The 23,169-nt window shown below is 44.3% G+C and overlaps 1 protein-coding gene across 1 annotated transcript in view; it reads left to right on the forward strand.

Annotated features, from left to right (window-relative positions):
- The window catches only part of PTPRZ1 (protein tyrosine phosphatase receptor type Z1), a 205,948-nt gene extending 185,684 nt beyond the window's left edge, over positions 1 to 20,264 (forward strand). Inside the window, exons 21-30 of the mRNA XM_075558612.1 lie at positions 475 to 638; positions 2,931 to 3,066; positions 5,001 to 5,147; positions 6,892 to 6,985; positions 7,253 to 7,326; positions 8,873 to 9,001; positions 10,458 to 10,604; positions 12,209 to 12,351; positions 16,829 to 16,964; positions 19,369 to 20,264. Coding sequence (XP_075414727.1) covers positions 475 to 638; positions 2,931 to 3,066; positions 5,001 to 5,147; positions 6,892 to 6,985; positions 7,253 to 7,326; positions 8,873 to 9,001; positions 10,458 to 10,604; positions 12,209 to 12,351; positions 16,829 to 16,964; positions 19,369 to 19,509 — 1,311 coding nt within the window. The 3' untranslated portion in view covers positions 19,510 to 20,264. The remainder of the gene's footprint in view (positions 1 to 474; positions 639 to 2,930; positions 3,067 to 5,000; positions 5,148 to 6,891; positions 6,986 to 7,252; positions 7,327 to 8,872; positions 9,002 to 10,457; positions 10,605 to 12,208; positions 12,352 to 16,828; positions 16,965 to 19,368) is intronic.
- The last annotated feature ends 2,905 nt before the right edge of the window (positions 20,265 to 23,169 follow it).

The following is a 23,169-nucleotide window of genomic DNA, read 5'->3' on the forward strand; positions in this document are numbered from 1 at the left end:
GTCTCAAAGGCCTGAATTTGTCCAAGCCCTCTAGCCTTTATCGGCTTCTAACTTCCGGTTTAGGGGGAAGAGAGGCCTTAGCATGTAGAGGACAGCCCCTAGTTTCTGCCTCTAGCTACTTAACAATTTGTTGAGTTGTTCAATGCCGGCCATGGCTTTGGAGCCAGGCTAAGCCTGATGTCCGTGGGTGCAGTGGACATGAGGTACCAATAGAAATTCTTCTGCACGAACACTAGTGGTGACTGCATGGGATGGCCCTGATAGCCCAATTCCAGCTTCCAACTACACGGAAGGAAGATGGAAATAATGGGGAAAGACAAAAGCAGAACCATGGCAGCATACCCTTGGACTTCATCATGAGCCACCAATATCAACTGTGCATCCGAGTTCGGTGTTCTGGAACCGAGTGTGTGTGTGTGTGTGTGTGTGTGTGTGTGTGTGTGTGTGAGTGATTAACTGTCTGACCCTTTCCAGGGCTCCCAGAAAGGGAGGCCGAGCGGACGAGTGATCACACAGTACCACTACACGCAGTGGCCTGACATGGGGGTGCCAGAGTACGCCCTGCCAGTGCTGACCTTTGTGCGGAAGGTGTCCTATGCCAAGCGCCATGCTGTTGGGCCCGTCGTTGTTCACTGCAGGTAGGTCACGGCGTGTTCCCACGACTGTTGCCAGCAGATATCCGTGAAACACGTGGTTGTTAATTTTTTTTTCGACAAATTATTTCAGGAAGTGAGGGGGGTAAAATCTTCTGTCCGTTTTCCAAAGTACTAGCCCCCAAATGAAGGAGCTCTGTTGATGCCATGGTGAACTGAAGATTGATGGTTCAAATCCTCCAACTGCTCCCAGGGAGCAAGGTGTGGTGATCTGAGTCCATAAAGATTACCACCTTGGAAATCCTCCGGGGCAGTTCTACTCAGGTTTCTAAAGCTACTATGACATACAATTAACTTGACATTTAAGGGTTTGGGGTCTTTTTGGTTCATTTGTTCTTCATCCCGAGGAAATGCCAGACTTGGAATGTCCTTGATCAATATTATAAAGAACCTTGTGTTTTTACAAGATTCATTATTCAATTTTATTATTCTATTGAATGTCAGCGTCTTAACTGTGTGAGGCGGAACAATGTTTTATCATTAAGCAAGCATTTATTACAGGATCTAACACCATGGCATAGAATGCTTTGGGCACATCCCTGCCTCCAGGAACTAAAACATAGCGTTAGGTTAAACAAACAAAAACCCAAACTCACTGCCGTGAAGTCAAGTCTGACTCACCGTGACCCTGTTGGATCCTGTAGGGTTCTCAAGCTGTAAATCTTCCTGGGATCACACAGCCTGACCATGCACCCGCGGAGCAGCTGGGGGTTTCAAACTACCGACCTTGCACTTAGCAGCCCACTTGTTACCCCACCCTGACAGCAGAGCTCCATATTGTCGAGTTTCTGGGCCATGTTTATATTTGAGAAACTGATGCACGGGATAGAATCTGGCAAAATATTCTGAGGTTGTTTGTCAGTAGTTGGGACTCAGAATCACAGTTTCGTTTTCCTGAGTTCTCTCCAGCATATGATAAGACGTGTGCTAGCCTTACCTTGTCCAGGTACTTTCGTTTCCAAGCTTGAGTTCTTTCCTTGCAAAAGAAGAGGAAAAAAAAAGAGATCTTAAATGTTCCATCTGATACATTTCAGTTGAAAATCACTGCGGCAATGAGCCCTTAGTGAGTGTTGACTGGGGACCAGGCTTTACCTGCGAAAGTGAAGTTCTATGCACTTTCACGGTCCATGTTTTTGTCAAAGCAGTGTCAGACTGTACTTCACATAAGCAAGTGGTTTCCTTTGATAGACAGCTTATCTAACCCACTCTAATTACTTAGCCCAGGAGTTGTCCTCAGACACGAAGTTTGAGAAATCCATCTTGAGCTTTTTAATCTGTTAGCCTGACAATAAGCTGAGGAAACAGGAAGACCCAGAGAAAATAGCTCTGGAGGTCAGGAGTTGTTTCTGAGCAAATGGAGAAGGACGGCTATTGTGCAAAGCAGGTGCTAATTTTCCACTCTAGCACTGCCTACTTGCGGGAAGCGTTTGAAAAGAAGGCCTGTCTGTGAATCCTGTCAATAGATAATGGCCCTTAGAAAGGGCTGAAGGTATGCTTTATCCCTTAGCATCTCACCGCAGAGATGTTTTCAGCTGAAAGCCTGATCGGATTCTTTTTTCCATGAGTACAGAAAACTTTACAAACATGTCTACCTGGTGGGAGAGACCCAGGGACATTTCCTATTCAGAGTTTGGTGAAGTTGATGTTTCCATTCTTAGATTTAAACCATTCTTCTTAGATTTAAACGTCTGTTGGCTCTGCTCTGATCCACAATCTTTTCATTGTGTCATATATAATGAGTAATAAGTAGACCGATAAGGAGCAGGCTGTTTTTCCTGCTTCACCCAGAGCCAAAAAAAGTTAAAAAGGAAACTTTGGATTTGTGCCTTGAGCACTGTGCCGATCTGCTTAATTCTTGGCGATTTGAGATCGCTAAGTAACTTATGGTGTGACTCGTGTGCAGTGGTTTCAGTTAGAGAGGCAGCTTGTCAGGACCTATGTTTGGATATATGTATTTTTAATAAATCAGTTTATTGGGGGCTCTTACACCTTTTATAACAATCCATACAGCAATTGTACCGAGCACATTTTGTACATGTTGTCATCATCGTTTTCAAACATGTTCTTTCTACTTGAGCCCTTGGTATCAGCTCCTCTTTTTACCCCTCCCTCCCCAGCCCTCCCACCCTCGTGAACCCTTGATAAGTTATAAATGATTATTATTTTCATATCTTACGCCGTCCGCTGTCCCCCTTCACCCGCATTGCTGTTGCTCGTCTCCCTCAGATCTATCTTATACATGACATTGAACTCTTTCTCTCTTTGTGCTTGCTTCAGCGCTGGAGTTGGAAGAACAGGCACGTATATTGTGCTAGACAGCATGTTGCAACAGATTCATCAGGAAGGAACTGTCAACATATTTGGCTTCTTAAAACACATTCGTACACAAAGAAATTACTTGGTGCAAACTGAGGTATGATAAAAAGGATACCTTTAATCATGTAAGGGTGGGAAAGGTCATAAGAACATGAAAATTGGACAGACCAGGGGTTTTAGGGCCAGCCTTGGTAGGGCTGTAGCTAAGCTCTTAAATGCTAACCCAAAAGTTGTTGGTTCAAACCCACAAGGCAGCTTGTGGGACAAAGATGTGGCCATCTGCTTCCAAAAAGGTTACAGCCTTGGAAACCCAATGGGGCAGTTCTCTTCTGCCTTATGAGCCTGAAGCAACTCAATGGCTATGGGTTTGGATTTAGAAATCTGCAAATAAGTCACGAATAAGTAACTTGCATTTTGTCTGTTTTGTGACCCAATGGGAAATGTCCTTAAAATGGCATAGACCACAGACAAGACCACCCCCAAAAGAAGAATGAGTAGATCATTCAACACCCATCACTTCTAGCTAAACACTCAAGTTTTCTATACATGTAGTGAATTAATGGATTCATTTTCTTATTTTGAAAAATGAATTATGCTCAAATTATATCCCCTTGAAGCCCTGGTGGTGCTATTGGGAAAGCTATGGATTGCTGACCACGAAGTCGGTAGTTCAAACCCACTCGTTGCTTGTCAGGAGAAAGACAAAGCTATTTGCTCTTGTGACCCTGCATTCTCCCTGCAAGTCAGAATAGAGTCGATGGCTTTGGTTGACTTTGGGGGCACAGACCCACGTGACTTACTCATGTCTGACAGAGAACAGAGTCTGCACATCTGTGTTTGATTTTCACTCTTTATAAATAAGAACGTGAATTTAACTCGAAGACTATGGCGGCAGCTTGCAAGCAATAGGAAGTAGTGGCATGGTCCCTCCTTGTCTACCTGCTGAGCCGCAGGCCTTTTTAGGTTCGTTCAGTTCAGAGTTGGATCGCAAACACAAAGTCATCTGCATCGTAAGAATGTCTCAGGAATATTTGTTCATCCTCAAATGCAACCGTGGGTAAAACTAACAGATGTTCACGCCAGTTCTACAGAGGTGTTTTCAGCCAGTCAAGTCGTAAACCTTTATTAAATGTACTGTGGATTGAGCTCTGGGTGTTCCAAGTGAACTTACAAGCAACACATAACAAAACCTCATGTCGGCACAGAACTGACCTTCAAGTCAGATAAGAGGGGGAAGGGTCCCAGACATGAAGCCCAAGAGAACGATTGAGGACTGTCTCCATACCTGATACTATCCGGGTGATTCTGATTCATGGCAACCCCTTGTTGCCCTGAATGTTACCATGGTAACCCCATGTAACCACAGAGGAGAGCTGCTCCCTGGGGTTTCCGTGACTGTTGTCATTCTGGAAGCAGATGACCCGGTCTTCTGGGATGCCACTAAGTAGATATGAACAACCAGCTGTGGGTTAGCGTTGAGCACAAGTGTCCTTAAAATGGCTCCGGCCACAGAGAAGGAGGCCTTGACCGTCCCAACAATTAAGCTAAATGACCCGTGACTAAGAAGGGAGCTGGAGTTCCAAGGAGGAGCAGACCCACTAGAAGTGGAAGCCATGACCGCCGGATGGATCCTCACCCACAGCAGCCCGCTTTGGACGTCAGGCATGCTCACGTAGAACAGGATGTGAAGTTGGGCCTGTGTTTGGAAAGGTCGGCAGAGAGGACAGTGTGTTACTTTCCCAAACCTTCCGGCCTCCTCATCACAACTGTCAATACACAACAAGTAAAGACGTGCAGGCTATCGTAGCTTGTGTTCTGCCTTAGCTGCCCACTTTCCTGTCTCACTTCTTAGGAGGTCCAGGAAGTCGTTCACTGGGGGTCAGGTGTGTGTGTGTGTGTGTCGGGGGGGGGGGGGGTGTTCCACCATTCTGTAAAATCTTTGTTGTCTGGCTATCGAAGGTGCAATTTCTGCGCCGAGATACAGATGACAAAATTGTAAAGTGACGTTGCTTATCACCCTTGTTTTGCCAGGAGCAGTACATCTTCACTCATGATGCACTGGTTGAAGCCGTACTTAGTAAAGAAACTGAGGTACCCGACAGCCATATCCATGCCTACGTCAATGCTCTCCTCATTCCTGGACCAACAGGCAAAACTAAGTTAGAAAAGCAATTCAAGGTGAGTTCTCTTGGGAGCCGCTTGGAGGTCGGCACAGAAATGATTGTTTCTGCCTCTTCTCCTCGGAGTCTCCAAGGCTGTGCAGATAGGTGGAGAGCAGAGGCTTTGTATGTGAACCATCCTCATTCTTTGTCATAGGGAACAAAGCCACAAGGGAGCTTTCGTGGAGGACCATGAGTTTGAGTCACAAGAAGTAAATTTCTCAGAAGCCCTAGACTAACTTTTATCGATGCAAAGCTGGTCTAGGGGAGGAGGGCACGCCGCATCACAGAATGAACAGGCAGGACTCATAATACACGCTCGATAAGTACTCCTTTCCCTTTGAAAAAAAAGCAGACCACTTACCAGGAGTGCTACGGCTCAGACTGTTTGTGCTCCTCTTTGGAAAGCGCTGTGCCTCACTTGAAACCCGTAAACTAGAGTCGGCCACGTCGGAACAAAAGCTTGTTCAGCCCGATTTCTCCCCCTCACCCTGTCACGAGGCATGGAGCTAGAGAGGAGCATGTGTTTTGCTCAGCATTATTCCTCCCACAACCCTGGCTCGCTGGCTTGCGGGAATGGGTGAACAGAGAAGGCAGGTGTGGCCACAGCACCCTGGGACTGAGGCACCTGCAGAGCTATGGTTTCCCAGAGGGCTGGGGGTTATCAGGTTCTGTCCCTTTGTCTGACCGCTCACCTTCTTGGGATCCCTGGAAGAAACCCGGCCAATTGCTGAGAAGGTTAAAACAATCTAGGAACATTGTGGAGAAGATGGTGGAAGGCCCCAGGAGAGTTAGCAAACCCGTAGATTGGACCTTCAGCTGCCGCAATGTCAGTCACTGTGAGGTCCTTCTGACCTCTTTCCTCCTCAGTCACCCCTTTCTGTGCTTGTAGAAGAGCGGGAGAATGATTCCGTGGTGGCTGCTGAACTTGGACCTAGAGTCAGGAGCATAACTTCTGTACTCACCCCAGCTTTTCTGAGGAATAAAGGGACAAGTTAGGGAAGGAAAGAAATGTGCAGGTGACGTGTCAGAAGCAGAGAACCAAGAAGCACAATCCATTCTGTGGTTTACCGAGGCCCCTGTTACATTGGGCTCCTAACCACAAGGCAAACGGTTCAAAGCCACCAGCTACTCTGCAGAAGAAAGATGCGACTCTCTGCTCCTGTCAAGACCTGCAGTCTTGGAAACCCCAAGGGCCAGCGCTACTCTGTCTTGTCGGGTCCCGAGGAATCAGAGTGGACTCGAGGGCAATGCGTATGGATTTGGGATATGTTCGTTTGAACACCAGCAAAGAAATAGCTTAGAAATTAGAAAAAAATATTTGGGAAGGAATTTGACACTTGCTTTTCTGATCAGACTTCAAAATAATTACTGTGGAGTGGGGGCTGTTAACCCACAAGACTTTCCTTAGTTTTTATCACCCTTGTTTAATGTTTGAAAATCTGTTTATCTTGCATTGCACATGGTCTAGATAGCCCAACAATTCAATGCGATCTTGTTTCTATCTCCCTAACACTGGGCGGTTCACCTCCAAACTGCAGTGTGGAGGAGAGGGAGTGTATTCCTCTCTAGAGGAAGCCAGGAGACAGAGCCTTTCAACCCTGGAGGTCAAACTAGAGAGTTCTCGCCATCTTCCAATTCCTCTGGTGTAGACTTGGAACACCGGTCACGTGTTTAGCATCTCGGTTGGCCAGGCCTGTGTTTGGATGCATATGTGGTACCTCAAGGAAGTAACTTACATTTTTTTCGGTGACTTCTCTCAGCTTCTGAGCCAATCAGACATCCAGCAGCGTGACTATTCAACAGCCCTGAAGCAATGCAACAGGGAGAAGAACAGAACTTCCTCCATCATCCCCGGTAAGTTGAATTTGGACCTCAGCTCCTTTTTATATAACAAAAGCCTAAAATTAACCAAAATATTTTCATATCTTGGTTATGGCTTAATATGCATAAGGAAATTCAGGACCCCCAAACCCTGAAACTCTCATTTTAAACATGACTGGAAAGTCCGCCTTAAGATGCAGGGCATCCAACATGAAGGGTGCAGCTGTGCTCTGCAGTTTGGGGCTGGGCCGGGGAGCAGGGCTATAACGTGGTTGTTTACTATGACTGTTCTGTGTTTAGTGGAAAAATCAAGGGTCGGCATCTCCTCTCTGAGCGGAGAAGGCACAGACTACATCAATGCCTCCTATATCATGGTAAGTCAGAGACTGCCTGCCAGCCGTGCTACAAGAGCCAAACCCAGTGTGGTGGTGCACAGCGCCACTGGTGGACAGAAGTCATCCTGGATAGCTGCAGGCTCAGAGCCCATAGCAACCACAAAAGAATAGCATCGTTTGGTGTTTTCACGTGCTCTGGGACTGGAGAGGGCTCAAATAAGGCGAGTGAGTGCAGGAATCCAGGCTCGTCCTCCAGGACCAATGAGGAGATTCAGAACACAGCCTTATCCATCCAGGTTGCTCCATCTTTTAAGGACAAGGCCTGAGCAGACCCCTGGAGAGAGCACCTTCAGCAAAGCCCCAACCTCACCAACATTACCACGTCCATTTTCCACACAGTTTTCACCCTACAGACTGGACTCACTGGGAGTCTTGGATTTCTCAAAATACAATCCTTCCCTTCCGCCATTAGATGCTTCATGCAAGGGATGAGTGACTGCTTGTCCAGCTTGTGTGTCTCCTTCATGACCATTTCAGGTCAACCCATCACACAGTTTGGTTTCCTGTGATATGGTCTTAATTCCCAGGCCAAATGCACTCTGATTCAGGGGAGAAACACTGAGAAGTATCCACAGGAGACATAGGCCAGAGTATGGGGGTGGCATCGAAAACACATTCTCAGATACACTTTAAATAAGCCCATGAGGATAGAAAGGAGGTCTGGGAGACCTCAGGGTGTTGGAGCTAGAAAAGCCATGTTTTAATAAGGCACACCTTGGAAATCATGAGTGTTCTCATGGGACCAGCTTCCAGGTTTCTGCCACAAAATGTATGAGGGGTTCTCCCTGGTCCTCTCCTAGAGAGCAGACAAGGTAAACATACACTGGCCTCCAGGACCTCTGGGGAGGTCTAACACTCCGCACTCTGCCACTGGGACCAAGTGACCTGTGGAGAAGTGGTCAGTGAGGAAAAGCTAACTGTCCTGTGCATTTCTGCTTTACTGAGTGTAGGAGCCTCTTGCCTTCCACCATGTTGATAAATCCGCCCCTACAGATAACAGCTGCATACACCTGGGCTCACACTAGACTTCTTGAACCTCGGTTTGATCATCTGTAAAACATGGGGTGCACAGTGCCTGCCTCAACACAGTGTTGTGAAGAGTAAGTCGCTTATAGGAAAGAAAAGAGTGCTGGACCAGGCATATAGGAAGGACCCTCCCAACAGCAGCTATATAATCAAATTAGTACGTATAGGCCTATCTGACATGAGAAAGCCTACTTTAACTTGCCCCCAAAGATAGACCCCACATACCCCTGAGCCTTGGAGTCGATTCTGACTGATAGGATGGAATAGAATTGTGCCACAGAATTCCCAGGTCTGCCACTAAAGCCTCATCTTTCTTCTTCAAAGCATTGGGTGTGCTTCTGACTGTTGGCCTGTGGCCAGCAGCTTGATGCATAACCTGCTAGACCAGACCCCCAGGTGTCCTTTGACTCAAGGCCCATTCATTATAAGTGTTTTCTCCAAGGGTTTTCCTGGTCGTGGTTGGGGCTGAAAGGGTTTGATCTTCTCTTTGGTTTTATAGGGTTATTATCAGAGTCATGAGTTCATCATCACCCAGCATCCTCTGCTCCACACCATCAACGACTTCTGGAGGATGATATGGGACCATAACGCTCAACTTGTGGTCATGCTTCCTGACGGGCAGAACATGGTCAGTCCCTCAGCACTTTTCGTACTTATTCTGCTATTGCCAAGTGACAACGGAAATGCTAACTCAGATTCTAGGAAAAATAAGTCCTCCCTTCTCAGCCACCTCCCCCACCCCCCCACTGCCTCAATGAAGATATTGCTGTTTTTGAAGACATTCTTTGTCTGTTGGGCTTCATGTCCCATGTCTAAAAGTGCTGAGTGGCGTTTTACAAATTAAAGTAGATTAAAAACAGCTTAAATTTAAATATTGTGTGACTGTACTCAGAAAATGAGACTAGGAACCAGGAAGGAAGGCAGGTCATTTGCTTCTGTTCATATATATGAGGGAGTACTTAAAAAAAAAAAAACGGAATAAAGCTCCACTGGGTAGAGCTTTTATAGTGTCCCTTTTTCCCGATTAGCAAGCCTTGAGCAACTTCCTCCAAGTTGGTGCACTCAGTGGCATCACCTGGGAAGGTTCTCTGGACATGGTGTATTTTTTTTCTTAAAATTCGTTTCCCTCAAACTGTTTTTTGTGATGGCCAATTTCAGAGAACAGTATGTGGCTGTGAATTTTTTTTTCCTGCTCTAGAAAATTGTCACAGAAACTTGTGATGTTGAACACAGCTTACAAGGAGAGCGCTGTGGGAATAAGTCAAGTGTAGAGAGGTTTTCTCATTTCAATAAAGGTGAATTGTTGACTGATGACAAACCTGGTTCTGGACATCAGTCAACTTCCCAAGTAGATGAAAATGTCGACTCCTAGTGCTTTTGGAGTTCGTTCTACCAGGTCGGACTGTTTATCAAACTTTCTCTTTAGAAGTTATGAAAAGATAGCCTAACAGTGGGTGACAAAAAAGACCTGGTTTGTGGCAGATGGGGGACTGTTTTTGCCACCACCATGACAATGCACCTGCTCACTCAGCCATCAGTGTGCCAAAATTTGGCAAAACCCAGCATGCCTCTCTTACCCCATGCACTTTACTCACCTGACCTTGATTCCTGTGACTGCTTCTGCTTCTGTGAAGGAAGCGGGACATGAGAGGACAGCAGTTTGACAACACAGAGGAGGTAAAGGCAAAAACGAGGAAGGTGCTGTCAGTCATCCAAACATGTGTTTGAAAAATGTTTTCAAGAATGGAATCACAGATTTGACAAATGTATTAAGTGTAATGGAGAGTAATTTGATGGTGATAGTTTGTTTTGGGAAAATTTAAATACATAGCTTTGGGAAAAAAATCTAGGTTTTTTTTTTGTACCCCTTCATATATCTGACACTCTTTCTGTTTTAAAAGTTTTATTGGTCACATGTCATACAAGTCAATAGTTCAATCACACTAGGAAATGTTGTGTAATCATGAGCACAATTACATTTAGAACTATTTCTACTTTATTGTACTCACTGTTACTATCTCCTCCTTCCCACTGTCCCCTCCAACCTCCCCTGTTATACCCAATCTTTGTCTTTAATCCTCCAGGCAGAAGATGAATTTGTTTATTGGCCAAATAAAGATGAGCCTATAAACTGTGAGAGCTTTAAGGTCACTCTTATGTCTGAAGAACATAAATGTCTCTCTAATGAGGAAAAACTTATAATTCAAGATTTTATCTTGGAAGCTACACAGGTATGGACATCAATTGAAATAGAAATTTAAATGGTAAAAGTCTCATCTTAAACACCTGTTAGTTATATGTTGACTTAAAGATGTTTTCCTAGAACTAAGATTTATTACAAATTAAGATCAATTGCCCAAGTAACCGACACTAACTTATCACTTTTGTATTCAAAACCTTACAGAATCATTAAACCACTAGTCAACACTAAAGTACACTGTTACTGATTTCTGCAGAGGAAATTTTTTAAAATGCTCTTGTACTGCCAAACAGTTGTTGACTGAACTTACGTTAAAGATAAACACACATGTCATTAATCCTAGTACTCATGTGTGTCTGAAAGCACTTCTCCTAAGTAAAATGGGGGAAATATCACTTACCGAAACTTAATAAATGAAGAAGTGCTTGGAATTCAATGAACTAGGATCATTTCACTGAGCTCTTAGTTACCATCTAGCCTCAATCTTAATCCTGTGTCAGTCATTACTTACACTTACAGTAAAACCCTACAAGGGACTGCTAGTATTGACTAACACATGGAATTAAAAGTACCTTCTCCAGCAGACACAAATCAAGTCATATTTCAGGTGATTTCAATGTTTTGCTCCACCATACTCTAATTGGGAACTGGCCAACCATTTATGGTAGATAAGAAGAGTCACTGCTCCGTAAAAGGTTGAAATAACCCAAATACAAAATCTTGATCCTGCAAACTGATGAATAATATAAACAATATAGCAATGAAATAGTTTCCTACTTGATTAAAGAAAGCAAATCGTGAATATACTGATTCCAACTGATGAACTATATATAGAACTTTGGAGAAAAAATTGTATTTTTTGTTTATAAAATGAGGGATGGGAACTGCAAGGCTACCAGGATCCCTGTGAGCCGTCAATATCCCATACTTCAATCCATCTGTGATTGCTCCCCAAACACTTCAGAAATGTGCAACCAAGACCCCCACCCTCCTGACCAGTGCTTTCTGCAACTGTGCCATGCAAGCTTACCTCTCTAGAACTTGAACCTGACTGTCGCTTATACTTGAAGAGGTCTACGCTCTCTTGAAAGGAGCTCTGAGGGCAGTGAAAGTTAGGTGTGAGGCTGAATTGAACACTGAAGACTATTTGGGGTGCAGAGTCTCACGGTTTCCTGGTGTTGGCACGATGATCACAGAGACAGGCTCTCAGAATTGAGAATGACGGTCTCAATTACCTGCATCTGTGAAGGACGGTGGAAACATTTGGGATTGGAGCTGCCTGCACGACCTGAGGGATATACTCAAGTCCCTGAATGCTTCGTTTGAAGACTGTGGGGAAATGGAAGATGTTTTCATGCCACGTATTTAGCATAATAAAACAAGAGAACACGATTATATTTCTCCTCCTCGAGAGTAAAGCTATATATATACCTAACAAAGTGGACACCAGAGTTACGTTGCCCTTCCATGAAGACAGCGAGCCTGCGATGCCTGGTCAGTTGGTCCATGCCATCTGGTTTTAGAACTGTACCTACTGTTATGCCTCAATTTCCCCAGGACCCCATTCAAGATAAGCTCCCACTGACCAGTTTGGAGGCTCCACCAGAAACGTCCCTTTTTCCTCTCTTCTTACAGGATGATTACGTACTTGAAGTGAGGCATTTTCAGTGTCCCAAATGGCCCAATCCGGACAGCCCCATTAGCAAAACGTTTGAACTCCTAAGTGTCATCAAGGAAGAAGCCGCCAACAGGGATGGGCCCACCATTGTTCATGATGAGTAAGTCCGGGCTTTCAGCCCTTCGCCCCGAGCGTTCTCTAGGTGTGTGGGTGGGCAGGCTACTAGATGCTTTGAGCCACTTGTGGTGAGTCTTTCTGTTGGGTCATCTGCTGCTCTGTGCAAGGTTAACACACCACGATCTTCCCCCTTCACTTGGAGGCCGGAGAAGGAGGAGCACATGATGCCAAGTCTGCTCTTCCATTTTATCCTGAGGGCACTGTTTGATGAGTCGGTGTTTTAGCACTTGAGTATTTTACAGATGGTACGCACAGAGAAGGAACCTTGGTGGTTCAGTGGCTAAGCACTTGAGTCCCAACTGAAAGGACAGAGGTTCGAATCCACTAGTCATTCTGTGAGAAAACAAGGTGGCCGTCTGCTTCCTCAAAGATGCAGAGCATTGGAAACTCTGTGGGGCAGTTCTCTTCAGCCATGTGGTATGATCATGAGTCAGAATCCACTCAACTGCAAGGGTTTCGTTTTGTAAACAGTGGGAGCCCCTAAGAGGGGCAAACGGTTTCTGCTACTAACCTAAAGGTAGATGGTTCCGACCCACCCAGAAATAGTGTGGAAGAAGGGCCTGACACTCAGCCCCTAGAAGGATAGCAGTCAAGAAAAAATTATCTCCGCATCTATAGAAAAAAGATTACAGCCAAGATGATCTGTAACCATGGGGTCCCCAGAAGTCAGAAAAGTCAATGGCACTGGGGTTTGAGTCTTCTTAACTACAGGGGGGCAATTAGCAGCCATCGTTTCCTTGGTTCAGAAGCATAAATGATTTTTAAAGTTTATCAGAAACCAAGAAATTTATCTTTCCTGGCTTATGTTACAAGCAAATGAAGTTCTCTGTACTAAAACTGAGGAGCCCTGGTGGTGAAGTAAATTGCTCATCGGGCTGCTAACTGAAGGGTCAGCACTGTAAGCTCGTCGGCCACTCCTTACGAGAAAGGTGAGGCTTCCTGCTCGTATACAGATGGACAACCTCGGGAAGCCAGCACTATTCTACCCTATAGGGTCGCTATGAAGCAGAGTTGACTCGATGGCAGAGAGTTGTTGTACACTAAAATGACAACTTATCTGTGTGTCTATTCTAATATTAAAATATATTCCAAAGTATACCCTTTATACATAAAAATGATCTCACAAATTATATCTCTCCCATGTGTACACACATTCACATAATGCATGAGGTGCATGCACGCCTCATAAGCATCAATTATTTGAGATCACACGAGCAGCACTTAGCCACGTAAGGGCTAAGGACAACGATAAGGGCTAGGAGAGGAGGACTGGGACAGGACACACAGGGTCAAGTGGGACAAGTGAGGGCACGTGGGAGGGACGGCCATGCATGAGATGAAATGTGTAGGATGCGTGGAATAAAAAACAGATCATCTCTGTAATCCTTTGATCATGTCACAAAAAAGTTTTTTTTCATAAAGTTCATGGAGAGGGTGGGGTGGGGAAAGGGTGGGGAAAAAAAGAGGATCTGATACCAAGGGTTCAATAGAAAGTAGATGTTTAGAAAATAGTGATGGCAACATATGTACAAATGTGCTTGATACAACTGATGCATAGGTTGTTGTAAGAGCCTCCGGTAAAATGAGCTTATAAAATTACAAATAAAAAAAGTTCTTGGAAAATTGGAAGTAAAAGATAATGAAAATTTTCCACCAACTTTTTGAACCCCACCGCCCCCTTACATACATTGTTAGGTGCTGGTGAGTCAGTTCCGACTCAGCAATCCTATGTCCATCGAATGAAGTGCTGCCTGGTCCTGCGCCATCCTCACACTCTCCCCTAACCTTACAGGTGTGTGTGCAGGTGTAAAAACGAAACAGAACTTCAGTCCGATCATTTCATTTGACGAGCTTCAGAAGTTCAAGGGAAGAATGAAGTGAAACAATAACAGATCCAGGAACTTTTGGAAACTCTCTTATCTATTATACATGATATAAACTACATGTTTATGTATTTAAAATTATATATATAAACTCTCTTATCTATTATATATGACATAAAATACATGTTTATGTATTTTAAAATATATATAAACTCTCTTATCTATTATACATGACATAAAATATATGTTTATGTATTTTAAATTATATAAACTCTCTTATCTGTTATATATGACATATGTTCCAAAAGTTCCTGGATATATTATTGTTTCACTTCATTCTTCCCTTGAACTTCTGAAGCTCGTCATAAGAAATGATCGGACTGAAGTTCTGTTTCGTTTTTACACCTGCACACACACCTGTAAGATTAGGGGAGGGTGTGAGGATGGCGCGGGACCAGGCAGCACTTCATTCGATGGACATAGGATTGCTGAGTTGGAACTGACTCACTAGCACCTAACAATGTATGTAAGGGGGCAGTGGGGGGGAGGGGGGTTCAAAAAGTTGGTGGAAAATTTTCATTATCTTTTACTTCCAATTTTCCAGGAACTTTTTTTATTTATAATTTTTAAGCTCATTTTACCGGAGGCTCTTACAACAACCTATGCATCAGTTGCATCAAGCACATTTGTACATATGTTGCCATCATTATTTTCTAAACCTTTACTTTCTATTGAACCCTTGGTATCAGCCTTTTTTTTCCCTCCCTTTCCCCACCCCACCCTCTCCATGAACTTTATGAAAAAAAAAAACTTTTTTGTGACATGATCAAAGGATTACAGAGATGATCTGTTTTTTATTCCACGCGTCCTACACATTTCATCTCATGCCTGGCCGTCCCTCCCACGTGCCCTCACTTGTCCCACTTGACCCTGTGTGTCCGGTCCCAGTCCTCCTCTCCTAGCCCTTACCATTGTCCTTAGCCCTTACGTGGCTAAGTGCTGCTCGTGTGATCTCAAATAATTGATGATTATGCGGCGTGCATGCCTCGCTCATGCTACTGTGTCCCTCGTAGACTAATGTGTGGTTTGGTTGAAAATTGACCCATGGGGGTAACCTAAGGCCTATGGTCTCAGGGATTCCACCAATCATTCTCTGATCAGTAAGCTTGGTCTTCCAGAGTTTTTAAAGCTTTGCTCCATGTCTGTCTTGCACCCTATCCAGGATCTTCTAATGTGATCCCTTTCAGAGCAATTGCTGGCAGTAGCGGGCCTCATATGGCTCCTCCAGGTTCAGGCTTGAGGAGAGTGACGTCTTCCCGGGTCACTAGCCCATTGGACCGATTTTCATTTCCTTCACTCCGCTTTCCTCCAGACAAGGAGAGACCAATCACGACACTTAAGAGCCACGGTTCTCAACCTGTGGGTTGAGACCCTTTTGGGGACCTAATGACCCTTTCACAAGGGTCACCTGATTCATAACAGTAACAAAATGACAGTGATCAAGTCGCAACAAAAATAATTTTATGGTTGGTGGGTGGGGGGGGGTCACCACAACATGAGGAACTGCATGAAAGGGTCGTGGCATCAGGAAGGTTGAGAACCACTGCTTTAGAGCTTTTAAGACCTGTCACTGCTCACCGAAGTAGGGTATAGAACATTGTCTTTGGGGACTGTGATGCCAACTAACTGATGCCACAGAGAGCCTGTCCTTCTGAGCCCCCAGGCCCTACAACTCCTTCCCTTAAGGGTTTTGAATATGTCTGCGAAACTCTCACAAAATTTCTCCCCTTTGCGCTACCACAATCATGGATATATTTGCTCTAAAGTAAACACACATGGAAAAAGGTCCTCTGTTGAACCTACATATACCCACGAGTAAACGCCCTCTGTCCCTCCCACACGCCTTGAGCGTGTGTGTCGGCCCATCACTCGCAGGCCGTCATCACTGCAGGACCGAGTGTGCATGCATACAGCAGTGTTTGCCTCAGTTGCTGTCAACTCTTGGTCTTCTCCCAGTGCCTTCATCCGCCCCCACTTTTATGCCAATGTCCTCACTGTACACGGCCTTCCCCTTCTCCCAAGGGGACACGTTCCACAATACACAGATAAGACATCACACACACATACATACGCACATACATACGCCCACACATACGCACATACATACGCACATACATGTCTGATTTTAATTTCCTTCACTCCGCTTTTCTCCAGACAAGGAGAAACCAATTGCTGCAGCTTCGAGCATATATGTAGATAAAGTTATATATATAACTTTATGTGCTTTCATAGTACTTTGGACATGTTGTCAGGAGAGACCAGTCCCTAGAAAAGGACACCGTGCTTGGTAGTGGGGCAGCAAATAAAGAGGAAGTCCCTGCAACAAAGGAGGGCACAGGACCAGGCAGTGTTTCATTCTGTTGTCCATAGGAGCGCGATGAGTTTGGAACCATGGTCTCTGACAATAAGAGCAAGCAAATATTCTATTTCTGTAAAGTATCCAGTTACTAATATTACGAACATTTGGCAATGTTTCAGCATAAACCACCTGCCATCACAGTGAGCGACAAAGCTGTCAAGGTCAGACACTCAGAGTTCCAGTCTGAATGAAGTACTTGTCCCTTCCCTTTGGTACAGGCACGGCGGAGTGACGGCAGGAACTTTCTGTGCCCTGACGACCCTTATGCACCAACTAGAACAAGAAAATTCCACAGATGTTTACCAGGTAGCCAAGATGATCAATTCCATGAGGCCGGGGGTCTTCGCTGACATTGTAAGTATTAAGATCATCTGCGTTGTTAGAGTTACATACTTTTTAGAGACTCTTTTTGTGTCTATGTCAAGAAAGATGGTCCTGAGTGAAAACAATATTCTATGGCTTTCAAGTTGAATGGACAAGGGATTCAATTAACTGTCCATAGATCCGGAACAAAAAAAGAAAATTCAATACTGAAAAATATCTCCCATAAAAGCACCATCGGGTCTGGCTTTCCCCGGAACAACAAAGAGTATTTTCCCCGGGCTTTGTGTCCTACCTTGCCTCAAAGAATATGAGGAGACTTCAGAAAATGGGTGGGGGAAGGGAATTAAAAGATGATGGGCTCTTTCCATAAGCAGTGTGAAGCCCTCTCCTGGAGGTTGTTCCCGGGTTATGAACAAGTTCTGTTCTAAGTGTGTCTTGAAGTTGCATTTGAAGATGACTTGAAAGGATGCGTGTGGTTCTTATGTAGCCTCACTTCAGCTGCTAACCCAGAAGTCATCAGTTCCAACCCACCAGCCACTCCACAGGAGAAAGACAAGGCACTCGGCTCCTGTGAAGAGTTGCCACGCTAGGGCAGTTCCAGTCTTTCATGCAGAGCTGCTAGGAGTCACAATCTACTTCATGTCCCTGGGTTTGAGTTTCTTGGTTTGGGTGCCAAAAAAAAGAACTTGGAGACTTCGGTAGTTTAAAATCCACACAGAGGAGGCCACATTGAAAGGAGGAAAGGGTGAGCCCACACTCAACATCATCTTGAGTAATGGCCAAGAGGCCCTCTTCCTGCGTGCATGTGGAAGACTCCTCCCCAAGAGGCAATGAAGGAACACACCCTCCTGCTCCCTGCAGGTGCCCACAATGGCATAGGAGGATGAAGACCCTCTTCAAACCTGGCACGTTTTCCTCTTCCAAGAGGGATGTCTACCCCGAAGTTTCCTGGCAGAAATGTATGACCCACCCAGATGTAGATTAGTGCATTTTAGCTCTGTAATGTAAACATTAAAAGTTCCTAGACTGAAAAGAGTAAGCATGCTAAAAATAAGTAAAATCTACCCATGGAGCAAAAGAAGGTGATTAGGAGGAAGCAGTTGTTGCCAGGAAGATTTGGCCAATCATTTCAAAGTCAGGGTGTAAGATTCAAGGACAAGGGCAAGTTGTCACCCTAGGGACACTTGTAACCCAGGGACTGCTTGCTCTCCGACAGCAAACCTCACGGGCTTGACTTAAGGGTTGGAGCCATTCACTTTTCCCTGCAGTCAAATCCAATCTCTGAATTGAACCATAGGCTAATCCTTAGGGACCTGAAAACAGATGTCAATGTGTATTCAAGGGAGGAGCACAGCACATCTGGATGGAGATGTCTGAAATCTGACGGTAATTTGTTAAGGTTTATTACAGTAACAGGGGTTGGAAGGACAGTAGGAAACTTGAGTGGTGCACATTTGCCAATGGCAGAAGCTGGGGTGATGAATGTTGAAGCCAGAGCCCCATTCAGCTCCATTTGTATATATGTACAGTTGTACACTGGTCTTAGGACGTCCAACCTCAAAGCTCCAGCCCCTTGACAGCTGGAGTCAAGGTGATCTTGCACACACCCACTTCCCCATTAAAGTGTCCACGGGACCAGGTGAGTTAAATCAAGCTTGTCCCATGGGACATGGCTTTCCCGAGAAGGGACTTGAACTCAAGCTTAGGGAAGGCACTTAATGTTCTTGTTCACATGTTCCTGCCATGATTGCTCTCTGCTCCAATGTCAGGGACTGGCTCCTACTCTTTGAAGCTGCCACCCTCTCATCCCGGAGGTTTGATATAAATCAAACCCTGCTTGCTCCTGCCGAGCCTCAATGGCGCGAGTACATACTCAGCTCTGCTCAAAGTACAGTGTAGAGACCAGTGGGGCTGGCCGAGTGTGGAGAAAGCTTGGTGAACTCTGGGTCTTGTGCAAGGCCTGGAAGCGGCAGTGGCGTCATCCCTGGACTAACTCTACGAGGACACCACCACCGGGGAATGCGGAATGGGGCACTGCCTTAGGAGTGGGTCACAGCTCTCCCTGCTGTCAAAGAGCTTTCACCCAACGTGGAAATTCAGCAGCACTTCTACACATCACCTTCCAATTCCGCAAAGTTCGTGGATTAAGAAGGAGCCCTTATTGCAAAAAGCCCGGATGGTGTGACAGTTAAATGGTCAGCTGCGAACCAACAGGTTGACTGTTCAAATCAGGAGAGGCTTACCTGGCGATCTATTTCTGTATAGGTTACTTCTAAGAAACCCCTTGGGGCAATTCTACTGTATCACCTGGGTAGCTGTGAGAGGCAAATGCAACTCAGTGCTACCTGACAACCATCTCCTTGCCAACGTGTCCTTTTTGACATCACGGTGTTCCCATTTACCACCTGTCTGTCCTGTGTCCTCTGTCCTCCAGGAGCAGTACCAGTTTCTCTACAAAGCAGTCCTCAGCCTGGTGAGCACAAGGCAGGAAGAGAACCCCTCTACCTCCCTGGACAGTAACGGCACTGCGCTACCCGATGGGAATATTGCGGAGAGCTTGGAATCTTTAGTTTAAACCGGAAACGGCTTAGAAGGAGGCCCCATCTGAACGCTGGGTTTTTTTTTTTTCTCTTTTTAAATGAGATGGGAGAATTGGTCCATTTCTTCTGTTACCTGTTTTATTTCCTGTCACCCGACAGTAACTTTCATGGCATCAGAGATGAGCTGCCAAATTTACATCATTAACAATGTGTGCCTTTTTGGTTTTTTGGCAAGACTTCTCATAATTCACTTACTATGTTTGAACTAAAATGATTGAACTTCAGAGTATTTATAAGACTGGAATTGTGGTCATTTTGTTTTTCTGTATTGATTCTAACAGAAAAAAATTCAGTTCATAGAGAGTAGGGCTTCCCAATGACGGGAAACATGTTTTTGTGTCAAATTTTTATCTGTGTTTGTAGCAACCATCAAGTTTTCTAGAAATAACAAACTTTTAATATAGTCACCTATCCAGCACTCTGTTCTCTATGCTGTTCGGCATTTTACAACCGCAGTGTTTACCGAAAAGTAGAAATAATCTGATACTGACTGTAAATAATTCTCTAATGTCTCCACGGACAGAATTTATATTTATAATTGTAGATTTTTATATTTTACTACCGAGTCAGTTTTCTAGTTCTGTGTGATTGTTTTGTTTTAATGAAGTAGTGTAGGATCAGGCCTTACTCTACAAATCTTCTGGATATTGTATCGTGTTATCTAAGTCATTAACTCTAAGCATGTAATTTTAACTTTTGTGGAAAACGAATACATTGGTTTTGAAAGATGTTTTTATGAGAATAACACCTTACCCAACATTGTCTAAGTGGTTTTTATCCCAAGGCATTGCAAAAATAAATATAAATATTGCGAATCATTTTCCATTTGCTGATGACATGTTGGACTGGGGCACGTAGCGCTGTAAAATGTAGGTGGGGGTCTTGTTGGGAGCTGGCAGCTGAGAAAAGGCCAATGGAATGGAGTAGTGGTTGGAGCTGCGGCTCTCAAACTGCACTGAGGGACCCAGGACAGACGCTATAGAAATTATAAATGTAGAGGAAATCACAGCAACCTCTGTGGATGTGACATCAATGACTGTTATGCTCAAGCAACAATTACTAAATTATTGAAGCCTCTTTTAGTTTCCTAGTGCTGCTATGTAACACAAATATAACACAGGAAACACTTTTGTAAGCTGCCATTTAAATCAATTCTGTAGCCCCTGTGGAACAAAGTAGACTGGAAATTTTCACAGGCGCCCACAGCCTCATCTTTTTCCCCAAATGCCACGCATGGGTGCCTTGAAGAACAGAAATGTATTTTCTCCCAGTTCAAGTGTCTAAGAGTCCAAATCAGTCTCGGGTGTGTTGGTGCCTTCCGTGTCTGCAGTCTCAAGGGCTCCTTTGTTCCTTGGTGTCCCTTGGCTTTAGGGGATCTCATAAGGACCCGACCTACCTAAGAACAATGCACTGCCTGGCCTGCATGAGCCTCACGGTTGTTCTTTGGTTGGAGCCCCTTGTTGCAGCCACTGCGTCCGTCCATCTTATTGACGGCCTTCCTCTTTTTCACTGCTCTCTCCCATAACAAGCATGATGTCCTTTTCCAGAGATCGGTCTCGCCTGATGACATGTCCAAAGTATGTGAGGCAAAGCCTCGCCATCTCTTCTTCCAGGGAGTATTCTGGCTGTATTTTTTCAAAACCAGATTTGTTTGTTCTTTTGACAGTCTGTTGACAGGTATTTTCAATATTTTTCATCAGTACCATAATTTAAATGCATCGACCCTTCTTCAGTCTTCCTTATTCAATGCATGAAAATATATGAACAAAGCAAAAGAAAATCTGTTTTCCAAACAGGATCACATCCTCAGTACGAGGGCCAGCAATTCAACACCAATTTAGGGGGAAACTAAATTTAATTGATAACAAGATATACATAGTTAGTAAATAAACACATTGGGAATTTCTTTTGGTTTAGGAGAGCCATAAAAATGTTACTGAGAATTTAAAACACTGTTGAGATGTACAAGTGTAGACCAGCTTCCAACTGCAATACATGAATTGTTGACTTGTACAGATTAAACTCATAAGTAACTGGAAACTGTTTACATGAACAATGGGACGGAAGAAAGGGCAAAACTATCGATAATACTCATTCACAAAGGCCTACCCGACTAATATATGTCTTAAGAAATCAAGGAAGGCATTGATGTGGTAAATATATGATAGTCCTGAGCCACTAGGCATTGTGGTGCAGAACACAAACCCCAACAGGCAAAGCAATGGCCGAGCTCCAGTAGGTTATGTAGAAGAGACTCATGTCCACTGGTAGGGCTTCAGCTGGTCTCGTGCCAAAGTGACTGGTCCCTGTTTAGTCTTTGTGCTGGATTTTCATAGGGCTCTGGGGGAGAGATACAAAGAGAGCAACAGTGTTACTTTCTCATCGGTGATCCCTAGCATAGTGGTTTTTCCGAAGTTGAAGAAGTGAGACCACTGGAGATGTCTGGAGACTGAAACTCACCAGGCTATCAGGCTTCAGACTATTGTTCCTATCTCAAGTGGGTACTCTCAAACTCTTCGTTCTATACCATTGTCTAAACTAATGACACTGTCAATAGCATTCATTCCCTTATGCCCCAGGAGAATTTGTAATATTTTCTATCATAAATTGATAATGATGTCTCTAACATGAACCAGAGAGAAATTTAACCATAGGTGTGTAAATGGCTTTGGGGCTCCCACTTCAATCTAGCCTCAATCCAAGAAAATTAGTTCTTACAGCATGACCCTACTTGGTGCTCCCACCCATGAAGAGATCACTGAACATATGGGTGCTATTGTCAAGTGTGAGGAAGAAAGCAGATGGTACTCTACTATCAGAAAGAATAGCGTCTGGGATCTCAAAGCCTTGTCTTTAAACAGACAGTCATCCAAGGGAGCTGTCAACTAAGTCCACATGGAAGAAGCACACCAGCCTTTGTAATCCAAGGATTGTAAATAATCAAATCCAAAGGATATTTTTTCTTTTCAATTTAGGGTTTCTATGTTTTGTCTTGTTCTTGTTGCACTTTTTAAATCACCTCTTTGTGTTATATATTATTTTCTATAGATGAAATCCAGGATAGGTAAATCTATAGAGACAGTAACTGGATTAATAATTACCTAGGGGCATGGCAGAGGAGGTTCGGGAATGTGGTGCTAACAAGGAGTGCAAGAAGAACATGTTCTGAAATCGATCATGGTGACGGTTGCACAACTTTTCTTAATATAATTGAATAATTAAATTGTATGATACATGAATTATATGCCAATACTATTTTTAATGTTACTGAGAAACTAAGAGCACCATGAATAAGAAGTATTATGAACTTTTGGTTTAGAATTGCGTTAGGCAAGGTTCTCTAGAGAAACAAAACCAGTACCTTTAGATAGATAGATAGATAGATAGATAGATAGATAGATAGATAGATAGATAGATAGATAGATAGATGATAGATTTATACAGCAAGAAAGAATATAACTGCTAATTAGTCCACACAGCAGTACAAAGGGCTCAGGTCAATTCACTTTAATGGAACAGTTAATATACTGGAAGTCCTTCAACTCAAGTGGGCTGCCCAGCTAAGGTCAAGGAAACAGACAGTGAAGTCTTCCCTCCGGCAAGACAGAGTCTGCCCACAGGCAGCAGACAGCAGG

Source organism: Tenrec ecaudatus, chromosome 9 (assembly GCF_050624435.1).
Source record: "Tenrec ecaudatus isolate mTenEca1 chromosome 9, mTenEca1.hap1, whole genome shotgun sequence".
Classification (NCBI taxonomy): domain Eukaryota; kingdom Metazoa; phylum Chordata; class Mammalia; order Afrosoricida; family Tenrecidae; genus Tenrec; species Tenrec ecaudatus.